The sequence below is a fragment of the Dichotomopilus funicola genome (genome assembly GCF_033296635.1).
Source record: "Dichotomopilus funicola strain CBS 141.50 unplaced genomic scaffold C8A04scaffold_42, whole genome shotgun sequence".
Taxonomy (NCBI): domain Eukaryota; kingdom Fungi; phylum Ascomycota; class Sordariomycetes; order Sordariales; family Chaetomiaceae; genus Dichotomopilus; species Dichotomopilus funicola.
This window is the reverse complement of record NW_026944063.1, coordinates 266,601-291,157: the sequence shown is the minus strand read 5'-3', so window position 1 is coordinate 291,157 and position 24,557 is coordinate 266,601. Positions and strand designations below refer to the sequence as shown.

Here is a 24,557-nt window from a genome sequence, read left to right as displayed (position 1 = left end):
AAAAAAAAAAAAAAAAGTGGAAAAAGACCAAAAATAATAAATCAAAAAAGTGAAATAAAACAAAAAAAAATAAAACATCAAAAACGTGAAAAGAGACGAAAAAGAGTAAATAAATCAAAACCCGTCCCAAATGTTAATGGATTGGACGTAAGGCTTCTGTTTTAGTCTGCCGCTTTTTGTTTGGCCACAGCGAGCTACACTACCCCGTCAATGTAGTGATCACTCTAAAACCAACGACACACAGACCCGACATAAACCAAACCTGTCTGTATTCCCCAATTTCGAAATCTAATTCTTTCAGGATGACCACGGCCTGGGACTTACCGAAACCAACGACAACAGAACCGTTGATCATCGAGTTCTTGCCAAGGACGTACGAATCGGACAGCGGTTCTGGCAATAAGCGTTGGATAAAACTTATTCTACGTTCATCTCACTTAAAATGGCACGTCAAATTCACATTTTCCGGATATACTATTCGGGATGGCACACGCCTGCCTATCGTCAAGGGCATGAAGCGACGAAATGACCTCCGAGATCTCTGTCGCTGTATTGACTTTCGCCGCATACCGCTCTTGGATGATACAGTGACTGAGGTTATTGTGTCACTGAACGCCAGCCCGGAGAGTATCAAGCTGCCCTATACGACACAGCCAAGCGCAGACAGTGAATACGCCTCCGTGATCAGCAACCTTTGGGTTCGTGCCGAGGAGGACACGCTCCGAATCCGTTTCCCGATTTACAACAGCACCAACGACATCCCCACTCGACAGCTCTCGGAAATCCAAGAAAAAGAAGAGCTAGACGGGGACTCCGTCTACAGGGTTCGCCTCCAAGATAACGAGAGACCGTACGTCTACAAGCAGATCGAACGAGCCCATTATGTCCCCCATGACACCGACGTGATACAACAGGAGCTGCAGAACCTGCACAAGTTCCGTGGCACCGCAGTCGGGATTGTCCAGCTCGTCGCGGCCGTTGTCTCACCGAATCCTTACCAGACAGCCTATCCCGATAAAGAACAATAGGATCCCGCCGTCTTATACGGGTTTCTCCTGGAGTACCACTCCCGCGGCACACTTGAAACTGCGTTGAAATCGCCAACCCCGGAAGCCGGAGAGCGTTGGTGTCAAAGGGTGCTCCAGATTACCTCAGCCCTGGCTGAAATACATCGCGCTCGACTGGCTTATATGGATTTGAAGCCTTCCAATGTTGTCCTTAGCGGCGAGTTAGACGTAGTACTAATTAATATCAGCGGGATTAGGGGCGTTACTTGTCAGTGGCTTTATCCGGAGATATTAGAGAGCAAGAGAGACCCGCTGTCGTAGACTATAGCGGAACAGTAACAGAATGATATTTGGGCTCTGGGGCAAATTATACGGGCTATGGCAGATGCCTGTGATGACGAGGAGCAGAAGTATCTGCTGAGGGGTGTCGCGCGAGCTGCTACGCGTCCTTCACCCCGTATCCCACTCTATAAGGTTATTGCCGCCTTGTCGGAGGTTCCGCTCCCGGTGAGTGCTCGACCGAGTTGATATTCGTTGGGCCGGCGCGATATATGGACCTGGTATAGACACTACACTACCTCCTAAATAGTAAATCTCGTAATGTTTTGGCTGTAAATAATCAACGAACTATAAGCTACTGGTATTGAGCGTCTGCCTGACGTAAGGCTATGAGCCTGTAGGCGAGAGGGGTTGGGTTTTTGATAGACGCATTTATTACGGCCCTGCTATAAGATTATAGGACGGTATTTGTCTTTTCAACGGCTGTGGTGAAGTTATTATAAACAAGCAAGACTTGTAAGTCAATAAAGTTTATCAGAGAAATAATATCCGAATTTGCCCCAAGGAATGCCGCGTGGTGGGATCTTGTTATTAGCTTCGCAGCCCAAGGCTCCATCAGTGTATGAGATGATTCAGCGTAGACAGACATTTCTAAGAGTTCCGATTCCTGTTTTCTCAAGAGTCTCCGACAGAATCCCTCGATAGAATCACACGATCTGGACGTCGATTGTAGACTTGCACTGTGCGGTTACACTGTCGTTGATTGGACCCACATCTCCAAAACGGGTGGCCCCGCCAGCGTCGGTTTGTTTACTTTCGAGACGCGGACCACTCAGGTTGCTCTGCGCTCGATCTCTCCCACAATCGTTCATTCCCGACTCTACATTTTCAACACAACTCCAATACTTACTCAAAAGCTTCGCGCTCGCAAAGGGAAACGGCAATACGCACACCCATTCATTCGCTCACGAGATTCCCTCCAACCATGGCCACAATGCAACGCCTCAGCGGCGTCAAGCGCAAATCCGACCAGCTGGAAGTGTCCGACGACGACCAGAACGCGATCGAGGCTGGTCAGAAGACGACGACGAAGAACGATAGCACACACCCCGACGAAAGTCCCGCCAAGAGACAGCGGGTGGGAGTCACGCTGGCACAGAAACAGGCGTTGATCGACAACCTCCAACTTGAGCGTACGTTTCGACACAAACACAACAAAACACCTGAAAAAAAATGTGAAGCTAATTACTCTATACAGTCACTGAGCGCGCACGCAAGCTGCGAGCCAACTACAACATTCACGCGCAGAGCCTGCGCACGCGAATTGAGATCCGCGTCAACCGCATCCCGCTGGCATTGCGCAAGCTCACCATGGGCGAGCTGCTAGAGAAGTACTCGGACTCGAAAGAACCACAGCCACAGCAAAAGTCGACTGCCAACGCGGGCTCCGTACGGGGTCCTCCCGTTCCTGCGAAGGATGGCCCGTCCCGGCCGCCGACGCGCGGGGGAAATCCATCACAGCCTGTTAAGAGGCGAAGGTATGTTTTTATTGTTGTTTCTGAGTGCCTATGTTATGTATCGACGCGCTGACACTTCCCAGCCACGAGATGACCGGCGGAGACAAAGAGAACGAAGTCCGTACACCACAACAAAAGAAACAACGCGGCAACCAGGGCTCGTCCCGCAACCGACAACAAGTCCTCTCCCCAACCAATTCCAACACCCGCCTCACCCGCGGCGGCAACACCACCAGCAACCCACCCACCTCAACCCCTGGCCGACCAAACGTCACACCCAGTCGCGCAACCGCCGCCACCAACGCGCTCAACCGCATGGTCGAAGGCGCCGGTGGCAGCGTCCGCCGTCCGACCACCGCAACAGGGACCTATTCCACCACCGCCGCCGGCACCTTCCCCCGCAACAAAGCCGGCCTACCACCCTCCATCGCTGCGCCAGGCACACCGGGCGCAGCTACCGCCGCCGCGGCAGCAGCACGACGCAAACGCGCGGCTACATCCACCGCTGCGTCCACCGCCACTGCTACCACAACAGCAAGTCAACACCCTCCACGTCCCGCAACGCGCACAGCCCGCCGTGCTAGTGGCACAAGCGAGTCCAGCGAAGCGAGCACGTCAACGGTGATTCATCGCAAGCGGCCGATGACTGCGCCACCCGGAGCGCACCCTAAACCGCCTGCTGCGTCGCTTGTTCAGCAGACTGGGGCAGGAGGGAAGAAAGGGACAGGGACAGCGGGTGGGACTTTGAAGAGGGGAGGTGTAGCGGGTACGGGGAATGGGGGGACGCTGGGACGGAAGGCGGGGGCGGCTGTTAAGGGGGCTATGGCTGCTACTGGGGGGGCTGCTGGGGGGACTGGCACGGGGACGGGGAGGGTGCTGAGGAAAAGGGGGTGATTGTCTTTAGGGGGTGTTTGTGCTTTTAGAGTTGGCGTTATGGTTTGGTTAGCATTGGGTGAGCAGAGCAGGGAACGGTAGAGAGCGGCCAGGATAGATGTCAGGATTGCTGTTTATTGTACCATCAAATACGAGGGCTGACCATGTATATCTCAACGTCCAAATTGCTCATCCTCCCAGCTAGGTAATGCTGTGTATCGCCTTGTTTATCCCTCCATCCACCCACCATCTTAACCCACAGCTCTGACCCGAAGGTACAGGCCCTTATCCCTAACTCGACCCCTTCTTCTTCTTATCCTCGACCAACTCGATATTGTCCTCCGGAATATCCTTATACTTCTCCAACAAAAACTCCTCAATCTCCCCACTCACATCCCCCTGCACCACAATCTCCTCTCCACCACTCGGCACTTTGGTGACCGACGCGCCCGTAGCGAATTTCTTGCCGAAATCTTTCGCGACCTATCCACACATCACCATTAGCACCCCTCCCCCCTTTTCCCAGTGCCTAGCAGGGGAAGGAAGGAAGTAGAGAAAGAGAGAAAATACCTTCTTCAACTCCAACCCAAACGCCTCCAGCCCCGTAACAGACGTCACATATTTCCGCTTGTTGCGCTCGATGCGCTTGATGGTGATGACGCTCTTGGCCAGGCGGTCGGCCTGCTTCTGCTCGGCGGCCTCGGCCTTGGCGGCTTTTTTGGCGGCGTCTTTGGCGGCGCGCTCTTGTGCTTCTAGGGAGAGGGAGGCTGTTGCTGCTGAGAGGGCTTCTATTTTCATGGACTCAGGGGTAAATATGGGGTTTGGGGAGGGGGGAAGGGAAAAGGGGGGGGGGGACTAAGGGGGGATACGCACCAGGAGACCATATCCTGGAGTAGAGGCTGGGGTGTTTCTTTTCGAGCCATTCTTGGCATTTCTTTGTGGTGCCGCCGTATTCGCAGTACTATTGGGGTGTTAGATATGTTTGGGATGTTAGATATGATATGCTCGGGGTGTTCGAAGTCGAGTTTGACGGGACGGTTGTCGATCGACAGGGTGTTTGGGCTCCGGAATCGTACCTCGGGCGGTAGTGTGCAAACTGGATAAACAAATATTAGATGATGCCATTGATTAATACAAATATCCAAATGTGTTGGCAGCTCAGGAATCCAGCTTGTTGTCCTGTCTCCAGAGGGTGGTCACACGATAAGATTCCAAGGACATACCACCGCAGTAAACAACCTCCCTGCCGACAAACACCGGCTCGGCCATGCCTGAGTCTCCTCGACTCTCGACTCTGAAACGCTAGACTGTGTAGCAGTCCAATACAATGGACAGTAATGAATCTCGGCGCGTGTTGTGTCGTCGTGGCGGTGGCTACGTATATCGCGGCCTCGGTAAGGTATGTATGCCACCAGGTTAAGGTATCAATTCGTCGTAGCGTGTCGCGCCGAGATGCTATGCTCTGCTCTCTTGCTGCCCCTCCTTGAATTGACTGCGGGGTTCTCTCTGTGGACTGGAACTCGGTCCATGGCGGCTTGCTGCTGCTGGGGATGCTCTGAGAGATGGCAGCCAATCATGAGCTTGGACAAGGTGCTGGGTGGGTCCGCTCTGCCACAGCGTTTCGAAAGCTGCACCAGCGGCAAGCGGGCGCTTCCTCTCCTCGACACATTCTCACTCTTTCCGAGTCCTCAACCATCCGTCACGCGGTCATCGCGCCGGGTCCGTAGCGCGTCGCGACCAGAGTGTCATCAGTGGCGTCGCAATGCAGTGTTCTCCGAGTGTTTAATTTCCCGACTGTTGACGGCGGTTCATCTCGAGCTAGTGATGCATTGCAGGACGAATCCGTAAGTGTAAAAGCTCACTCAGCAGCGACCTGGGACAGCCCTTGTCGAGTCTCGACAATGGAGCCACGGAGGCTGAGGTCCGACAATTCTCGACATTCGCGATGATAACATCCCAATGATAACGTTCGCCAAGAAACCTCTGTTTCATTCACAAACTCCTGCTGGAGAGTAAGAATAGCTCAGGTTGATGCAGGCGATGAGCTGAGACCCTAGGTCATGGACAACTCACCACTTACAAAAACAGCACTGTTTCAAGTGTACAGTTTCCTACCGAGATCACAAGATCACCGCCGCCGGCAAGAGGCACGAGAGTGCATTCCGTTCCTGGTGGTTGCGGCCCAGCACCACGGCGTCGTGGACGATGTTGGGTGGCCGACACGGACCGGGAGATCCAGCTTTGGCCGAAAGCGGAAGTCGGCACAAACATGACGGTCCAAATAGGGACAAGGACTGCATCCCAGGAGCCCAGCTGCCCCGCTGGCCCAGATGATTGTAAGCGTACAGATGTGCGACTGCAGCGACGGATCGAGTCGATCGACGGGGACAAGACACGGACTGCGGCTCGACGCAGGGCAGGCCAACCGAGAGACGCACAGCGGGGTCTAATGTCAGGGACGAGCCACTCGAGACGAGGAACACGGATATCGATTTCGAAATCGACGGGTTTTGTGTGCATGTCTTTCGCCGGGACGAACCCAGGACGAACCCACTTGGTCTTTTTTTGGTGTGTGTCGTTGACTCGAGCTCATGGTGCGCATCATGTGCGGGTCTGCAACCAGCTGCAACCCTCTCTATTCGACGATCACCACCTCGACAGGGGGGTTCCAAGGGTCCAATGGACGGCGGCAAGCTGCCTTCTCTAAGCGCCCGCTCAACCTCCTTTGCATGCGCTGTCGGATCTCATTGGCCAGAGCTAGCACACCTTTCGCGCACTCCAAGTTGCACCACAACCCTGATCGGGAGCTCGATTGGCGCGCGCCTTGTGCTCGCATGTCGCTGGTCGAAATGGACGCCAAGGCCGTGATCTGGGGTCTGTGATTCGCCCGCGGCCGCTCTCGTCGCCGTCGTGGTGCCCATCTGGGCGTCCCTTTCAAGCCTTTCTGGGTGTTTCCCAAGGCCAGTTGCAGACAATGGTAGGCACTCCTCGGCAAGCACCCGGTCCCTTGCTGTCCCATCTGCGCTTCTCTGGCCCCCAGTCACGTCCGCCCCCGTCTGTCACGGCGTCACCATGTTGCCGTCGCATCGGCGCGGCGGCTTCCCAGGCGGAAATCGGGGTTCTGGCTGTCGTTACGCGCTGTGGTGGGTATCGCCTCTGAGACCCTGACGTCTTGTGTGTGTGTCTCTTGTGACTGTGCCTGTCCCCCCCTGCTCATCTCTTTTGATCCTCATACCGTACTAGTATACACCCTACCCGTCTCGCTTGGCTCTCGACGGCGTTTACTTTCTCTCCTCTTGTCTCTTTCTTTCCTCCATCTTCTTCTCTCCCACGCCTTCACGCGCACTTTTACGATTAAGTGCTTCGTTGACCGAAGCCGGTCCTATTGTTCCTCTTTTTAGTCACCCTAAATAATTCCTACGGTTTTCGGTTGTCGGTTTCTGCGCGGCGCAGGACGTCTTTTGGTTACTCGAGTTTTAACGAGTAGCCTATTTCTGTTCATTGGATAACGAAAACATTTGAGAAAAGGGGAAGCACACACAGTCACAATGTCTGATCAGGTACTACTACTACCACGGACGACGTTCCGCCCGCCCTCGCCGCAGGGCCGGAGGAGGCCGGGACGGAGACTTAATCCGATAATGGAGGAGGAGCCGGAGCAAATACGCAACTCGTTTGCGGCACCACCACAAACACAAACAACAACGGCCACATCAACAAGGAGGCGGAGTAACAGCAGGTTATCCCTCGAGCACCACGACAAGATCGAGCAGTGGCTGTCCCCCATGAGCGACCACTTCCCGACCCCGCGCGGCCAGCACTTCCTCGCGGCCCCGATCTTCCCCGCCACGCCGTCGTGTGTATCGAGCGATACTGAGCCGGAGCCAGAGCTCGAACATGAAGACGATGACGCCAGCTCGCAGGCGTCTTCATCCAACCCGTCTGTGCAGTGGCACAACCAGCGCCGCGGCAGCGCTAACAGCCACCGCGACAGCATCATGACAGACGTCACCGAGTTTGATGACCTGTACGACGTCTCCGACAACGACACCGAGGAAACAGACGAGGAAGAAACCTCCCGCAAACAACGCCTCCAAGCAAACGGTATCACCCGCAACCGCAGCGGCACCTCCCGCTCTCTCCGCCGCAACCCCTCCTCCACCTCTTCTTCCTCTTCCACCACAAACACCTCCCCCGCAGCCCGAGGCGCCTCCCGCGAGCTACGCAGGTCGTTAGCTCCCCTCGTAATCCCAGAAGAAGCCACAGCAGCAGCAGCAGCAGCAGCAGCAGCAAAGAAAAAGATGAACCTCCTCTCCCCCGTCCCGCCCACGCCCCCCTCCGCCGTCGCCATGAGCCCCGCGGTCAAAAATTTCATGGCGCGCCACCAGGCGCAGGCTATCCCGCGGGTGTCGGCGCCGCCGTCGTTGGATGGGAGCGCAATGTCTGAGTCGGAGGATGGGGAGGGTGATGATGAAGGGGAGATGGCGCAGATGTCGGCGCCGCCGACGCCGTTGATTGGGGCGCAGGCTGATAGCCCTGACGAGGCGGAGAATCATCAGAACGAGGAGGTGATGGAATGGGGTGGGGTGCATTTACAGCCGGGGGCGTTGGAGACGTTGCAGGCTTTGGCGGGGAATGGGGAGGATTATGAGGGTGGTGGGTTGGAAGGGGAACAGGCGCAAATTATTGAGGTGGTGATGCCGGCGATGTCGAGGGGGGTGGAGATGGCGCAGGCGAGTCCGAGGTTGCCGCGGTTGATGGGTCATTCGCATGGTCATAGTCGGGGGAGCAGTGGGAGTGGACTGGGTCTGCTGGCGCGTGGTACTTCATCGGCGTCGTCGGCCTCGAAGAAGGACAGAAACTCGCTCGCCGATTTGACCAGGCTGGAGATCCCCTCGCCGGGGGGGTTCTTCTCCGAGTTATCGTCGGCTAGTCGACGGACGTGGAACAGCCAGACTTCGTCCCTGGCCTTGGGGTCCGAGACGGCGTCGGTCTCTGCTTCGGAACCTGACTCCGATTCGGAGTCGGTCTCCAGGGGGAACAACCCCCCGACGTCGACTACCGCCGAGAACTTTTACAAAATCCCCTGGAACCGGACGACAGAAAAAGTCCCCCCGCCTCCGCCGCGTCCGCTGCATCTTGATGATTTGCCGTCGGCTATTGTTGAGCGGGTGATCGAGATGCCGTCGCGGAATGAGGCTAGCGAGGACTTGCCGACTGCTATTCGGGTTGTTGAGACGCCCGTGCCGATTACGGCGCGCCGGGTGCCGCTTACTCCGGGGCTGCCGCAGGAGTCTCAACAGCAGGAGTCCCAGCAAAACCAGGGCCAGGGCCAGGTTGATGGGGAGCAGCAACCGTTGTCGCCGGTGGATGTCAACGAGATCATTGACGAGTATCGCCGCCATGAGTTTGCGACGGCCAAGCAGCTGGAGGAGACGGCGCTGTCGCATCTGGATCGCACGCAGATGTGGTTGACGGCGCAGAGGGCGTATTTGCAGGGGGTGGTTGGGTTTTCGGAGGAGGTTTCTACCGATTCGGGGGTGGAGGAACAAGAGAAGCCGGTCGATGGTGAGGTTGAGGGTGAGGTTGAGGTTGAAGCGGAGATGGACAAGACGACGCCCGAGATCCCCGTCTCCGTCTCCGTCATGACCACTCCTGAGATCCCCGCCGAGCAGACTGCTGTGGCCACCACCAAGAAAGCCGTCCGCTTCTCCGAGGTTGTCCAAAAGCAGTCCATCCCCCGCTCGCTCCCCTCCAAACTCATCCGCCAAGAATCCGCCTACTATCGCGCCTTCACTGACTACCTGATCCGCGCCTGCGCCTCTGACGTCTTCATCCACCGCCAACCGCGCTTCGAAGCCCTCCAGGCCCAGCGCGCCTGTCTGCGCGACACCCACCGCAGTCAGCTGCTCGGCAAGTTCCAGCTGTCGGTCGTCCCGCAGTCGGCTAAGAAGCGCATGAGCACCAATGTCGTGCGCGGGGATGATGTCGTGGTTGACGACGCCCCTGAGAAACTCCGCGCGGATAGGGAAGCTGAGGCGCTGGCGCAGATGCATCTCGCGACCTGGCATGTGGCTGCGACTAAGCTCCTCAACGGGGGCAAACTCATCTCCGCCCCCGTAGCCAAGCGCCTCCTCGCTCGTCAAAGCTACACCCCCAACTCTGGCTCTAGCAGTGGCACCTCCCGGTCAGACCGCCCGCGCATCCTCGACCTCGGCGGCCAAGGCGCCTGCGACTGGGCCTGGCACGCAGCCCTGCAATACCCCAACGCCAAAGTCTACACCCTCACCACGAAAGCCATCCGCCAACTCAGCAACAGCAACATCCGCGGCCCCCCGAACCACCGCAACGTCGCCGTCTCTTCCCTCGCCCACCCTCTCCCCTTCGCCGACGCCCACTTCGATCTCGTCTCCGCCCGCGAACTGCACTCCCTGCTCAAAGTCACCGGCGAGAATGGAGTCGACGAATGGGATGCCGTGTTGAGGGAGTGTATGCGGGTGTTGAAGCCCGGCGGGTATCTGGAGTTTGGGCTGTTGGATGCGGATATTATGAATGCGGGTCCGTTGGGGAATGCGAAGGCCGTGGAGTTTGGGTTTGCGCTGCAGACGTTGGGGTATGATCCGAATCCCACGAAGGGGTTTTTGGGACGGCTGCAGGGGGCCGGGTTTGAGGGGGTTAGGAGGGCGTGGGTGTGTTTGCCTGTTGGGCCGAAACGCCCGCCGAGGACGCCGCGTACTGCCCCTATTCCCACTTCTACTCCTGCTCCTGCTACTTCCACTTCCACCTCCGCCCCCAACCGCCCCATCTCAACCGCCTCAGCATCCACAACCCCCCGCACCCACCGCCTCTCCGCCCTCGTAACAGGCTCCACAGAGCCCATCGCCCCCATCACAGGCCTCGCCGCAAGCTGGAGCTGGGAGCGCTGGCTTCTCCGCGCCGAGATGGAGCGAGCAGCCGGTCAACTCCGCCTCGGATGTCCCGGGTCGGGACTGTTGGGCGACACCTCCAACCCGAGAGCGTCAGTCATGACAAAGGGCGCCGGGAAGATGAGTGCTGATGTGCATGCTGTTGTGGAGGAGGGACGCGGGATGGGGTCCGCTTTTAGGATGTTGAGGGGGTACGCGAGGAAGCCGATTGATACCTCCTCCTCCTCCTCCTCCTCCTCCTCCTCGAAGGTGCCGGTGAAGCAGGTCCCGACGGTCAACCCGCATAACGCCCCAACGGGTTCACTCCCCGCCGTCCCTCCCCCGCGTCGGTGTATCACCCCCCAGGTCTCCTCTTCCACTGGTGGCGGGTACAAAGTCTCCGTCCCACCCCGCTCAGTCCCCCCACGATCTCAGTCAGCGCCCGTAACTGGTATGGACTCAACACCGTCAGTAACAGTAACAAGGTCAGCAGTGAGGACGACAGGGACGAGGCCGGCTCGGCCTTCGTGGACGGGTAGGGCTGTACCGACTGTACCGACTGTACCGGTTGTTAGGACTGCGATGGCAGGGATGGCAGCGACAGGGACGGCCAACACGATGGTCTCGCCGGTTAACACGATGGTTTCGCCGGTTGGGGGGGTGGACGGGTTGGATCGGAGTGGCTCGATTCGGATTTGCTTGGATACTATGTCTTTGGTGTGAGGTCTAGGCTTATGGATCTGGGTGATGGGTGATGGTGATGGGTCATGGTGATGGATAACGGATGATGGATTATGGGTGACGGATATGAGTGTGTTAGCAGTGACGGCAGTGGTGATATCTCCTTTGTCTTTCATACCCACCTAACCTACCCAAGATGGTCGACAAACGCAGTCCATATGTGGATTGCTCGACCGACCATGGGCGAAGCGCAACACGCAACTCTTCTATTCTCTTCTCTTTTGTTCTCCCAGCTTACCTTCGACTGGATAAAAGTTCTTACAAGTGAGCGGGAAACAAACTTTTTCTCTCAGTTGTTTCTTTTGTGGTCATCGTACAAGAAACAATACAAACCAAGATAAACGAAATAAAATAAAATAAAATAAATAACCCCGAATCAGATACACCACGAGCACATTTAACATGCGACGAGTACGAATAGGTGACGAGGCAATATGGAGAGCCTGCATTTTGGGCAGTACCCCTGGGAAGATGTGGAAAAAGTATTGGGTTAGGGTTATATATATGCGCATGTCACCGCGGCACAGAAAGTCTACAAGCACAGAGTATCCGAACGGTCCCAAATTGCAGGCTCTTTATAACTTGTTATTAATTGCAAAACACAACACACTGCAACACAACACGCAACATATCCCACTAGAACACGGCAAGCAGTACACAACAACACAAGAAGCAAATTGATAAATAGCTTAATAACCAAACAGCCCGCTTATGCATCTAACATGCGGCTACGAATAAACGAACAGAAACCAGGGTATATACAAAACCACAAATCACAAATCAAGAATCTCGAGAATATCAAAAGATCTGGTATACCCCTTGTAGCCAAAAGCCCCCCCGTACGAAACGTACCCCAAGGAATCAAGAACCCTATCAATCCAAGCCGCGAATCGTACTGCAGCTTCATACCCACTATCCATACTACGGCTCAGTATCCATCGCATCCCCATCCACCGCATCCGTCGCCGGCGACCCCAGCGTCACCTCCGGCTGCAGCAACGGCCGTTTCGGCTCCAGCGCGTCTAGACTCGGTGGCGTCAGGGGCTGGCCGAGTTGAACGGGCGGCTGCGACTGTTCTGTGCTTGTGCTCGTGCTGCCCGTTCGCTCAATATCCATGGCTTCGTCGGGGCGTGAAGAGGTTGTTTCCGACGCGGCGACTCCCAGTGCGGGTTTTGCTTCGGCTTCGTGCTGGGGCTGGGGCTGGGACGGAGATTCGCGGGCTGGCTCGGCTGATGTTTCGTGGAAACGAGCATCTGTCGCAGGAGGAATTGGAGTACCTCCTAGGGGATGTGACGGCGCTGGTCGTGGCTCGAATCGTTGTTCGTGTTCAATGTGCTGCTGCTGCTGCTGCTGCTGCTGATCAACCCGCATCGCATCATCATCCCTCTCGCTCCGAGACGGCCCCGGCATCGCCCGCTGTTCTGGCGCGCCAAAGCTGCTGTTGACATGATCCACCGACCCGACCCGCGGCTGCGTGGTCTGCTCCCGCGAACTCGCCCTGTCCATCTCGATATCAAGCTCCTTGCCCTTCTCCGTGCTCGCTGTCGTGGGCGTCCTTGTCGTCGTGGAATCCTTCCTCGTCACCGCGCTGTTGCTCCCACTCCCGCTCCCACCCACACTTCCACCCGCCCGCGGGGTAGAAGGGACGATGACGTTCAACACACAGTCGTCCAGATGCTCGTAGAATTCCTGTGCCGTGCCAAACTGGCTCTGGCAGATGTTGCACCGCGCAGCCATTCCTCCGACGCGGCCCGGCGGCAGAATAAGCTTCCGGCTGTTGGGCGGGGTCTGCTCGACATTGTGCACCGCCGTCAGGTGGCGCTTGAACACGTCCGCTCGGTTGAACGCCTTCTCATACGCTGTTCCCGTGCCCGGGCAGAACGGACACACCATCGTTCCCTTGTAATGCGTCAGCGCGTGTCGGTTCTTGTCGTACTTGCGCGCGAACCCCTTGGTGTGGTACTCGCAGCTCTCGATAGGGCACTTCTCCGGCCGCTCCTCCATGTGCGTCAGCATGTGCGCTGCGAGGTCCTTGAACACACGCCCACAATCCGGATGCGGGCAACGGCTGCGGGTAGACGACGAGGAAGTGGAGGTCGCGGTGGACGTGTGTTGGGCATCGTCGCTCTTTAGGGTCGGTGTCGGCGCTAGGAAAGCGTTTTGATTCTGCATCTGGCTCTGGTTCGTTTGGTGAAGCATCGGCGGCGGAGGAGGAGGAGGACCGATCGGGTTGAGCCGATCGAGTGATGGCGCTAATAGTGGGGGACCGCCGTGTGGTGGAGGTGGTCCATGAGGCGTGGGAGGACCAGATGGAGCTGGAGCTAGACGGGGAACCTCGGGCACGGGCGACCGCCGGAGTGGCGGAGGTATGAAATCATGGAACGCCTTATAGTCAGCCGCTTCGTCCTCCCCGCTGGACGCATCGTCCGGGTCCTGCACATCGATCGACTGGCGCACCTCGCGCATCCAGTCCTTGAGGATCGACATGGGCGGCCAGTCGCCGCTCGCTTTGCCGCCACGATGGGGATTGAAATGCGCCCTCCTGAGGTGCGCCGCCGCGTTGTAGTAGGCCCCGTATCGTTTCTGCGTGACGCAGGCCTTGCATTTGGCCAGCGGAATCACCGGCTGCGGCGAGCCCGGCGGCTCTGGCGGTTGCGTACAGACCCATCGCTTGACCAGCGCGGCGTGCTTGGCGTCGTTGTGCCTCCGCAGTTCGTGTTCTCCGCGGAATCCCTCAGGATACTCGTTGCATTTGGTGCAGTACACCCGCCGCAGCGGCGGTCGTTGGTACGATGATCGCATTCTTGACGTGGCAACGGGTGAAGTCGGCGCACGCCCTGGATGCCGCATAAACGTCGGGCTCTCTGGAACCGTGTGTCGCCTTCCAGGGTCCATCGTCTGGGGCGATGTGAGCATGCGGTCGGGTTCTCCCTTGAACACGTACATTTCCCTCTCCGGATGTCCGTGAGCGCCCCCCCAACTAGTGATCAGCGGCCGCATATCCGGGAGCGGCTTCCTCGAGTCCTCGCCTCCTGGTTTTGTGATGGGCGGCAGAACAAACGAGCCCGACCTTGCTGGCCCCAGTGGCTTGATAAAGCCGTTGTAGAACGCTCCGTCTAGCTCACCGCTGCCGAGGAGCAGGAGAAACCTCTTGGAGGACGGAATGCCGCTCACCGCCCACGCGTGTCGCCTGAAGAGCGCGCCGGCAGAAAGCAGCAGCTCATGATCTTCATGCCCCAGGTCTACATCCTGCCTATCAAGGAGCATGGGCGTAGACCAGGCAAAGGCGCTGACGAGTGCTTCGTACACAGCACGCATGGCCATAATCCCGTCATGCTGGAGCGAGCCAGCGCGTAGGTTGGTGGCCCTGTCCACGAGGATCGTCCTCACCATGCTGAAAATGCAGAGTGCGCAAAAGGCTGCGAGCCAGCGTTTCGGCTCGAGCGGCCCCGGGCGCGCAATCTGCTCGTCCAAGGCGTGCAGGAACTCGGTCATGCAGCCGCAGAGCACGTGGAAACGCCCATACGAATCGGCATCGTCGAATATAATGTGCGACGTCGAGCTGTTTGCCTCCGCGTGAATGGTCGGGTCGGGCTGCTGTAGGTCGTAGAAGAGCGTTTCTCGAAGTAACAACTTGGCGCGGTACAGTATGGGATCTTCTACGTCTCGGTTGGGTGCGAGCGCGCCCGTCAACTTCAGCAATGACCAGAAGCTGTACGTGGTCTGGCTCATATTCCAACTCGCGGCGAGCACACCAAGAAGTGGCGGCGCTCGCTCCATCGCGTCCTTGTGAAAGGAGGCCCGGGCCGGGTGGGGCGGCGGTAGCTGGGAGAGGTCTTCGGTCCACCAAAACCCGTCGTCAAAATCTAAGTGGCCCTTGACCATCATGGCAATATCGAGCGGTATCGCAAACACTCGCTCCAAAGCGTCGTTCATGTTGCGGCGGACGGCGAGGGGGGATGTCATGGGCGTCTGCACATGCCTTGGGCCCAGGAACGCTACGTCTTGTTTAGCACTAACACATAACACCGGGCTTAACAACATAGACATACCGGGAATCATGACTTCAGTAAAAGCCGTTAGTGGGCCGCGTTGGCAGCCCAAAACCTTCCAGAAATCCGTCCCTGGTGAGGTCGCGGCATCCGGACAGGATCGGCACGGGTCGTTGGAATCGCACTAAAGAAGAAAGGAAAAGTTCTGTTAGCCTAGCCTGCCATGAAATGGGAATCCCCCGGGGCTGACCTACTTGTAGTTGTAATACCCTGCAACGCAAGCAGGGCCCGATATCGCGATGGAGACGGAGCTCCTCGATGGATTCGAGACGCGGTTGTCCCATGCGGCTTCGCTTCAGGGGTGGTAGTAATGGGTCGACCTCGGAGTCCATAGAGCTACGCGGTGCGGTTGTGGGATGCTCGGGCACAAAGGAGTAGCCTCGTAATGATTCACGATTGTCTTTCCCCTGGCTGCTACCCGTTGCCAAAGGGGCGAGTTGGAAGCCCCCGGCGGGGCGAGGAAGGTGGTAGAGCGGCGAATTGGTCTGTTTACTGTACTCGGGCCCGTGATGTCGGTTTGGATGTTCGCTAAACGATAGAGGCGGCGTGCTCGCTCCAACAGAGAGACCCGAGTCTCTCTTTCGCGGGACAACATGTTCCCGGGAGTGTTGATCGCGGTCGTCGCGGTGGGGATAGCCATAGATGTAGTGCATACACCGGTCGTCCCAGCACTTGAACGAATGGCTGTTGCGGAAATCTAGAGGCATGCTGTCCTTCAGCCGTAACGCCCTCGCAACGGGGTCGTACTGGGCAAAGTTCCGTTCCAGCCAGGCCGCATAGCCTTGGGGGGCTAAGTCCCGGTAGTAGTGGGACTTAAGTGTCTCCAAGAACCCGGGGTCCTGGAGGTCGATACCTGAAGGGAGACGTATAAGACTCTGGCATCTCACAGTAACACCGAGGGCGGGGAGCGGGGATGAACCTACCTTGATCTAGACAGGCCGTTTCAATGCATTCGCACTGATACTGTAGTGCTCTCGCCTCCTCGATCTCGGACAGGGGGGTAATGCTGCCGGATAACTCTACTCGACGACGAGGGTTAGATCTGAAGAGGGAGGGGGAGAAAGAGGGAGAGAAAGACAGAGCGAGAGAGATGGGGGAGAGTAAGAAGACACTGGACAAATGCTCGACACAAACTGGATGACGGATATGGAAGAAGCAAGGGCGGCTCACGATGGTCGTCGGCGTATGCCCGCAGCACACGGAACTTGTGCCGGAGCATGTCAAGCTCGAGCTTGACATTAGGGCCATACTTCTGCGGAAGCAGAGCAGCCAGCCTGGCCTGAATCTCGGCTTGCTGGTCCAGCAGTTGCTTGATGGCAGGATCCAGAGACGGATCATACTGTTGCTGGTGCGAAGAAGAGCGTGTGACGGGGTGTGCTCCGAGGCCGACGGGTGCGGCAAGAACGGACGGAGAGTGCGTGACGGAAGGGTCCCGCTCTGGCCGTGATGATGGAGCGGGCATGGACAATGGTGGCGGTAGAGCCCGCGGCGCAAGATTCTCGGCGGCCATGGCGCTAGTCGTCCGCGGGAATGTTGAGAAGCGGGACGGTGGAGGTGCGGCGCGGACGCGCGGAGGTCCACGAACGAACGGGGGCGAACAGGGGCAAGACGGCGGACGTGGCACGGCACGGCACTGCGACAAACTGGAGATTCCGGGGGTTCGGCCGCAGCCTCAAGCCGCCTCAAGCTCAAGCTCAAGCTCAAGCAAGCACAAGCACAAGCTCCAACTCAGCCCTGTCCTAGGGTTAGGTCAAGCTCAAGCCACCCTTCACTCTCACTTGCTCAAGCTTGTCCGTGTGATGAAGAAAAAGAGCCGAATCAAGCCAGAGGGGCAAGAATGGAAAAGCTGGAAAAGCCCCGGTGTCCCGAGATTTCAGCGTTGAGCAGGTGGGCTGTGTTGCTTGCTGCTAGCTCCGCGCGCGCGGTCTTCCGTACTCGCTGTATCCGTACTGTGTACGAAATAACACGCTCGGCACTCTCTGCGCTTCCTGTGCTCGCTGGCGACGACAGCACGCTCGCGACGGACACGGGCAGCAGCACGGCGATGGACTCGCCCGCCAACCAAATTCCGAGGGGAAGCGTGTTCGTCTCGCATCAATCAAAGCGTCGTGGTCGTCCTGCGGCCCGTAGGCACAACATGGTAGGGAGCAGCGCAGTCCGGGAAGTGGTGGGGGTCCAGCAGCGCCGGAATGCATCACAAGGCCACAAGTGCGCGGCTGCGCGGGGCGGAAGGGGGACCTCGGGGAACCGAAAACAGACAAAATCAACAGCGGGAAACGGCCTCTGGGGGGCTGCGCGCCGGGAGCTAGTGTTGGAGCTGTCCGACGGCCATGGAGGTTGCGGCCAGCGATAGGTGAGCGACGGCGTGGGCGTGCGTGTGTGCGTGTGTGCTGTGCGCGCGTTGTCCTGCTTAGATTTTTTTTGGGGCCGTGGATGGATGGGACGGACTGCGTTGCTCACTTTTTGGGGAATTGTTTCAAAGGGTCGATTGGAGAGAGTGGGGCGTAGCCCGGCCTGGGGCAAGACAAGAGCTGCGAGCCCGCGAACCAGACCAAACCGGCGCTGGACACACCTTCCCTTCCAGCCCCGTGGACCCCATGAACCCCATGAACCCCCCGGGAGGCCAAGCTTTCCGCAACTCAAGGTTGCGAGTCACCAAGCTCCGTATCGCCGTTTCGGCCACCGCCTTTGTTCCTTCCCTCGGGTTTACACTTACAAAGTAACGCCATTTCCCGACCAACCGGCCGACCTAGGCCCTCCACCCTAGGTCGTGCCTGCCCTTTCTTTTTCCGATCTCGAAGCTATCTCTCTCGTTCACCTCTCCAGCTTTCCCCGCCTGCGGGCCGAGGTGAGGTGAGTGAGCAACCTCGCAGCAGGAGGCGTACAGAACCGGAAACAGCAAGTCGCTAAACCCCGCTCTCGCACGTTTGTTTCTCTTCTGTGTTTCCAGCTGCTCTTTCCCCCACTGTCCTCTGCCCACTCTTTCACTGCAACCACAGAAAAACCGCGCGAATCAACGGAACTCGTTGCTGTGAGGACCCTCCTTTTTGGCTGGAAACTCAACTGGCAGCCCCGACGCCCCATAATTCCGAGCTAGGATGGATCTCGGCGCCTTTCCGAGATGGGCCTAGTTCGTCGCGCTAAAGAGGCAGGGTCTCGAAGACCGTTGGAAGGTGGAACGTGAGCTGGGCCAGCTGCCGCAACACGCAACGGAGAAGCTCCCGCCTTGCTTGCTCTCCTCACTCCTATCGCTCCTCAGCCGTTCGGCCCGTGCGAACCTTTTCCTTCCTCTCGCGTCTTTTGCCAATCCCGCGCTTCCGCTTTTTTCCTCCCGTCCCTAACGTTATCGGTTGCGCAAATAGAACGCAATCTCCAAACCGCGTCGAATACATATTCCGCCCAACCGTTACATCTTTTTACGACGGAGCTCACTCACTGCAACCCATGCACCAACCTGGCATCATCTCTGCCATGATCGCGTCGACGGGCTTCTGGGGCTCGGTCCGACCGAGAGTACCAGCTGTTGTCACCATATCCGGATGAATGCAACGTTCATTTCACAACACCTCACGGATCCCAGCTGTGCTCCTGAACTGCATTTTTGATGAGCACCCACGTTCCCACCCACTCACCACTCACCCACTCTCATCCACCCCTCATCGACAAGCTCCAACCCATCGGGGCAAATTCGAATCGCTCGATGCAATGCCCGCCACCAGAAACTGACGCTATCTCTACCGACAGCCGATGCGACGCTACTGCACCGCTTTTCCCCAAAATGTTGCTGTTGCCCCATTCTTCGTCCTCTTCAAGGCGTGCGACCGACTAGCCGCCAGCTGACTCGCTTCTGCCCCGATATTGCTGCGGGGGCATTTTGATGCAATAGGACAAGAAAAGAGATCAACAACAGAAAGATAAAGGGAAACCAAAAAACTCGGGGACATCGTTGCTCGCAAGTAGCTTTCCAGGCACCATACACAACACTTACTCCCAGCCGAGCCCAGACAGCGGGGGGAGGGGGTAGTTAACCGTTGCGCGTTTCTTCCTACGATCCCGCATGGCTCGCTTGTGTGCGGCAGGATCGCCCTTTTTCTCTTTGGGCCTCGTTCCCCCCCGGACGCTGAACCGTGGGCGCTCTTGCGGGCTCCACGCTGCTTCAACGGCGTGACATCGGACGGGGCCCGTGATTGGGGCCAGGGAAAAGCCCTCCCGCTTGCCCACCCCGGCCATTGTGTCACCGCATCAGCCTGGCGTTTGCAGCTCTCGCAGCTCGGTGTCGCCTGCATGCCTCCAACCGCTGGCAAGGGTATACAGCATGGGCCGCTCGAGCCAGCCCACCTCATGCCCACATGGGAGCAAGCCCTCCGACACGGTACAGAGGATGCTGTGAGCAAACTCGACCCCCGTTGGTGTTGCGCCAAATCGGAACCCGCCGGCCCCTCCGAGAGAGGCCCGGACAGCTCTTACTACCACACCCGCAGGCCGGTCTGCTTGTGGGCGAAACTTTGTTTTGTCGGCTCAGGTACCGATAGGGCCGTCTGAAGTCCCGTTTCCCGAAGGAAGAAAAAAAAAAAAAAAAAAAAAAGGGATCGCTTTCACACACGCACACGACACAACGAAGAGAGATAGGCGACAACAAATCGGAATGAGCCAGAAGGCCAAAAATTTCAATCCTCGACAGCACATTGGACAAGTAGAGTTTTTTACACAGCCGCAGTGAGGGAGGTGTTGACCCACTTTACCAGTCTCTGCCCGCAGCATCATCCACGGCCGATTGACTAATAGCGCAGGAACGGAAGCTTATGTCCACGTGTGTACACTAGGGGGCTCAAGGAGCTTAGGGAAATCAGTCACGGCATCCTCGAGCCATCCCGCCAAATCCAGACTTCGCACATAGTACACTACTACCTCACGACAGTGTTTGTCTCACAAAACCGCCCTGGGCAGAAACGAGGACCGTAGTAGGTGGAAGGGGAATTTCTGTCTTTGGTGAGCTTGTTTCGCCAGCTCACCATTCACCGCTTGCCTTGCGTACCCCTCATGGCACGCACCCCGCCGAGATTGTTGGCCACTAAAGACAAGCAATATACGTGACGAGAGGCCTGCAGCTGGTGTGACCGATGTTCCTGTCTTCCAAATTGGCGGTCATGACGGGTTCTCATCGATGGATAGGAAGCCGTTCTTCGGAGCCATGACTGTGCAGAATCGCTCCGATCTCCCACTTAGGAGGGCGGTTGAGCCAAGACCACACCTGAGGCCAAAAAGTACCGCACGACACTCTGCCCAACGCCTGTCGTCGCCGAATGATCGTTCCTCTCGACCCACCACCACGGGACCTGAGCCGACTCCTTATCGGTCAGAGGCGTTCAGGTTCTCTCAGTTAAGAGCCGCCGCAGTCGAGCTAGCGAGGGGCTGGTAGACTTTGCCAAGCAAAGCGCCGAGGTGCAAACACAAACCGGCCTTTTGCTCGGTATGAAACCGACAAGCTTGGGCGCCTCTGCTCCCCTCAACTGGCTTGGCAGGCGTCCACGCTTGCGGCTAAGCTTGGCAAACTTGGTTCGCCTTGTCGTCAGCTCCAGTCAGCTTTCGCCCTGCCCCCGTTGTTTTTACTAACAGTCTCGAGGCCTGCACACGAGCTCGAGAGCCTTTTGTCCCGATTCTTGTTTCTCCGGACGCCAATACAGTTGACCGCCAGTCAAGAATAAATTGTGGTAAGGCTTGGCTTCTGTGACCCCCCCTCACATCACAATCCTTGGCCTTTTCGCCCCCCCTTGCCATCCATGCCCGACCCAAGCTCCAAGTCGCCGGTTCGGTCTCTCAGGTCTAGTGGCGTCCAAGAATGGCGATGGCGCATGGTGGGATCATGGCGACAGAGAGGGTTTGTGAAGCTAGTTTCCCACCAAGCTACCCCTCCAAAGACCCCGGCAGACCTGGCAGACAGGCGCCGGAACCACCGAACTCATCTTGCGCGGCATTTTACACTCTGGGGAGGGATTGTCAAATGGATCAATATATAACTAGACTACTGCTCTGGTCTTGAGTGAGACCTTTTTTGTGTCAGTCGCCTTGTCTTCACCTGCAGCCAATCCACACCGAGTCCCCAGACCCCAACATTTCAGGATGATGTGTCTCAGCAACCCCTTCCCCTTGTACCCCTTCACTCAAGGTATGCTGGTGGGCCTTTTTGCCGGCTCTCTTACAGTTATATGCCTTGTTTTACTCTTCCGTGGCCATCGAGCACAGCCAGGTGTGTAACTTGTTCCAGAGCCTTGCCTGCTTTTGCTATCCCTACTTTTTCCACATGTCCTTCGGCAGTCCCGACCCGTCCCTGAATCCCTTCCTTTCTTCACCCACCGCTCATTTCCTTCGTTGCTTGCCCTTGTCGTCGCCCAGCTGCCTTTATTACACATGTACTACCCCAAACCCAGCCCTATTAACAATAACCCCAGCAACCCACCATGGCAAACGTCCCTTCCAGCCTACGGCCCCTCCGTCCGACTCGTCCACGGAGAAGTCACCGTCTAGCTCCGGCAAACCCGAGATTCTCTCCCAAGCTTCTTTCTCCCCCACGGCAGCGGAACCCACTCCGGTTTTAGTCCCCCATTCATCGGGTCTAGACGCCTTGCCTGTTTCCCAGGGGGGCACATCGACTCCGTCAGCCACCGCCACCACGGCTTCCGTACCCGCCATGACCGTTGGGGGCGGACCGCCCGGGCCATCCACGTCTCTCGCCATCCATCACAACAAAACTACAGCTCCGCCTTTCCAACCCCCTACTAAGCCCTTGGTCAACTCTGCTATCCCGTCTCCTATTCCCACATCTGTTTCTCCTTTTACTATAACTTTATCCCCGCACTTGTCGTCGTCGTCTTTGCCACCTGCTTCACTATCCGACTCTCATACCCACCACTCTCAACTACACTCCCACCCGCATTCTCACTCACACGCCCACTCAAACTCTCACGCCCACGCCCACCCCTACTCACACTCTCACCCCCCCTCCAACCCCTATTCACACCCCTACCGATACGTCCACTGCCCTTCCCCGCTACCAGCCCTACCCTGGCACATACCTTTCGTCAACAATAACAACAACAACACCCCCAACAACAATATTTCCCTCGCCCAAGACAGGCGTGAGTCCCAGTTATCAGTCCCTGAGTCCATGCGGGCCAGGAAGGGGTCGGCTGAGGAGTATGGAGGTGGGAATAGGGATGTTGAGAATGTTGAGGAGGGTGATGGGAACGCTGGTTTTGGTGTTGGTGTTGCTGGCGGCGGTGGTGTTGTCGAGCGCCATGGAAGTGGCGGTACTGGTACTGGTACATGTACTTGTGTGGTGGGAAAACGGACGGGGTCGTACCACGAGTTGTCGCTTTTTGGGGTTGGGGGGCAGTTTTAGGGGCAGTTTTCTTGCCGGGAACCGGGAAGTGGGAAGTGGGTGTTTTATGCCTTATGCGTTACGCTCCCTCAAGAGTTATGTTATCTCATTAGTTATGATCTCCCACTAGTTACGTTTCGCTGCTGGGAGGGGGGTGAGGAAGGTTGTGGGCGTTTTACGTCTCGCTATTTACGTTCGGCTTTGAGGAGTTTGGGAGGGAGATGAGGAGGTTAGGGGCGTCTGGGGAATGATGGTTTACGTTTTACGTTTGCTAGGGGCGGTTGGAAGGGGGAGCATGGGTTGGGATGTGCTTGATCGGGGAGTAAGGGGTTGGGGTGGGTGTGGAAAGGTTGGCGCTTCGTGCTGTATTTGGTGGGTCAATATGTCTGTCACTTCCGGGAGAGTTAATGAGTTATGATAAATTTATATTAGGTAGCTTAAAGTGTGCATGTAATTTTGTGTAAATTACTTTCTCACCTCTTCTACATGTTTATAAGCTCAAGTGTGAAACTTTGTGCTTTTTAAACTTTCCCATCTACTGCAACACCATGGCACTGCGTCCCTAGAGCACCTGTGAAGCGAGTTGAGCCTTTGAACACTAGCCCGGTTACTCGCCTTGCAGTCCCTTCCAAACCACTACTATCTACGTGTTTTCTTGTCCCTTTACTCTGTTAGAGTAAGGGCGTCCGTGAGATGTTTGGGTGGGTAATGCCGTGGTTCACTGTTTAGAAGGAAGTATAACCACGTTGGGGACCCATCCTCAAATACACGGTCGTGGAGGTCGATACGGGATACCTAAAAGAGCCGGGTCCAAGCTTGAATCGGCTCCTCTTGTTGAAGATATTTAGACCCGAGACGTTGAGGCGTCTTTGCACCATAGCAACATCTCCCACCCATGTTGACCACTCAAGTTTCTCCCTTCCCCGCGCTCGTGACCTCGGTCCCCCATGTCTCGGACTTCTACAGAGAAATGCAAGAGAACAAGTTCCTTTTTTAAGACATACAGACACGCCTGAGACAACCTTCGTCATGGGCAGCGCGTTTCGGGCCGGGATTAACCGCGGACATATTCAATCTGCAGTCTTGTCGTGTGACAGGAAACAGAGGGTTCACTATGATGGAAAGGAAGCATTGCAAGAGAGCATTGTGGTCTGAGTCGGAAAGTCGGGTTCCCCAACCTGGAAAGTCCATCTCGGCGTAGTTCCTTGACGCTGAGGGACTACAGTAGGTGTGATCGCGTGTGGTGAAAATCTTTCCTGGCGGCGACCGTTGCAGACTGCATGACCTCTCCCTGCACTTGTGCCGCCGTCAAGCATTTCCCACAAGCAGCAGGAAGAGCCGCCTCAACCTTGATCTGACCGAGATTGTTGGCTCCTACCTAGATCTCAGATCTACTCTGCATTCTGCATCTGCATCGGAGCGCATGTCGTTGTATGTAGCCGGTTAAACCATAGGAAAGCGTCACAGCGGAGCGCTCAGAATTCCCTCAAACGTACGGCTAGATGATCTAGCAACTAGCAATGAGCAATCGTGGGACACGGGGAGAGGGAGTCCTTAGATGCGGCGCTGGCTGCAAATATGATGTTTTTGAATGAAGAGAAAAGAAGGGCTTTTTTGCGGCTCACCAAAAAATTTCCGAGTTTGAGGGCAGAAAGACAGTGCGCATGGTACGTGCGTGGCTGTTTGCGCACTGTACGTGCACTACATTAACTTCTCTAACTATTGTGGGCCATGTTCCCCCACACATCACAAATGCCTGACTGAGAGTTTTGGACGGCGGCAGCCCAACGAGATCGTCCGGGTCA

The 24,557-nt window shown here is 56.9% G+C and overlaps 5 protein-coding genes across 5 annotated transcripts; 3 read left to right on the top strand and 2 right to left on the bottom strand.

The window, feature by feature from the left end:
• Positions 1-302: 302 nt before the first annotated feature.
• On the top strand, positions 303-1,028 carry C8A04DRAFT_29785 (uncharacterized protein; the record flags this gene model as incomplete). Its single annotated transcript, XM_062781130.1, has 1 exon — positions 303-1,028. One exon carries the CDS (start codon positions 303-305, stop codon positions 1,026-1,028), a length of 726 nt encoding a protein of 241 aa, XP_062636022.1.
• Positions 1,029-2,271: 1,243 nt separating this feature from the next.
• Positions 2,272-3,697, top strand: C8A04DRAFT_29784 (Borealin N terminal-domain-containing protein; the record flags this gene model as incomplete). The annotated part of the gene is made up of 3 exons (XM_062781129.1): positions 2,272-2,479; positions 2,545-2,824; positions 2,887-3,697. 3 exons carry the CDS (start codon positions 2,272-2,274, stop codon positions 3,695-3,697), a joined length of 1,299 nt encoding a protein of 432 aa, XP_062636021.1.
• A 270-nt stretch (positions 3,698-3,967) lies between these two features.
• Positions 3,968-4,945, bottom strand: C8A04DRAFT_29783 (translation machinery-associated protein 22; the record flags this gene model as incomplete). The annotated part of the gene is made up of 5 exons (XM_062781128.1): positions 3,968-4,159; positions 4,247-4,464; positions 4,550-4,637; positions 4,753-4,772; positions 4,900-4,945. The coding sequence occupies 5 exons, from the start codon at positions 4,943-4,945 to the stop codon at positions 3,968-3,970; spliced, it is 564 nt and encodes a 187-aa protein (XP_062636020.1).
• Positions 4,946-7,224: 2,279 nt separating this feature from the next.
• C8A04DRAFT_38176 (uncharacterized protein) lies at positions 7,225-11,304 on the top strand (the record flags this gene model as incomplete). The annotated part of the gene is made up of 5 exons (XM_062784144.1): positions 7,225-8,651; positions 8,712-10,651; positions 10,700-10,900; positions 11,067-11,073; positions 11,262-11,304. The coding sequence occupies 5 exons, from the start codon at positions 7,225-7,227 to the stop codon at positions 11,302-11,304; spliced, it is 3,618 nt and encodes a 1,205-aa protein (XP_062636019.1).
• A 939-nt stretch (positions 11,305-12,243) lies between these two features.
• On the bottom strand, positions 12,244-16,884 carry C8A04DRAFT_29781 (uncharacterized protein; the record flags this gene model as incomplete). Its single annotated transcript, XM_062781127.1, has 5 exons — positions 12,244-15,320; positions 15,375-15,498; positions 15,569-16,227; positions 16,298-16,393; positions 16,545-16,884. The coding sequence occupies 5 exons, from the start codon at positions 16,882-16,884 to the stop codon at positions 12,244-12,246; spliced, it is 4,296 nt and encodes a 1,431-aa protein (XP_062636018.1).
• Positions 16,885-24,557: the final 7,673 nt, after the last annotated feature.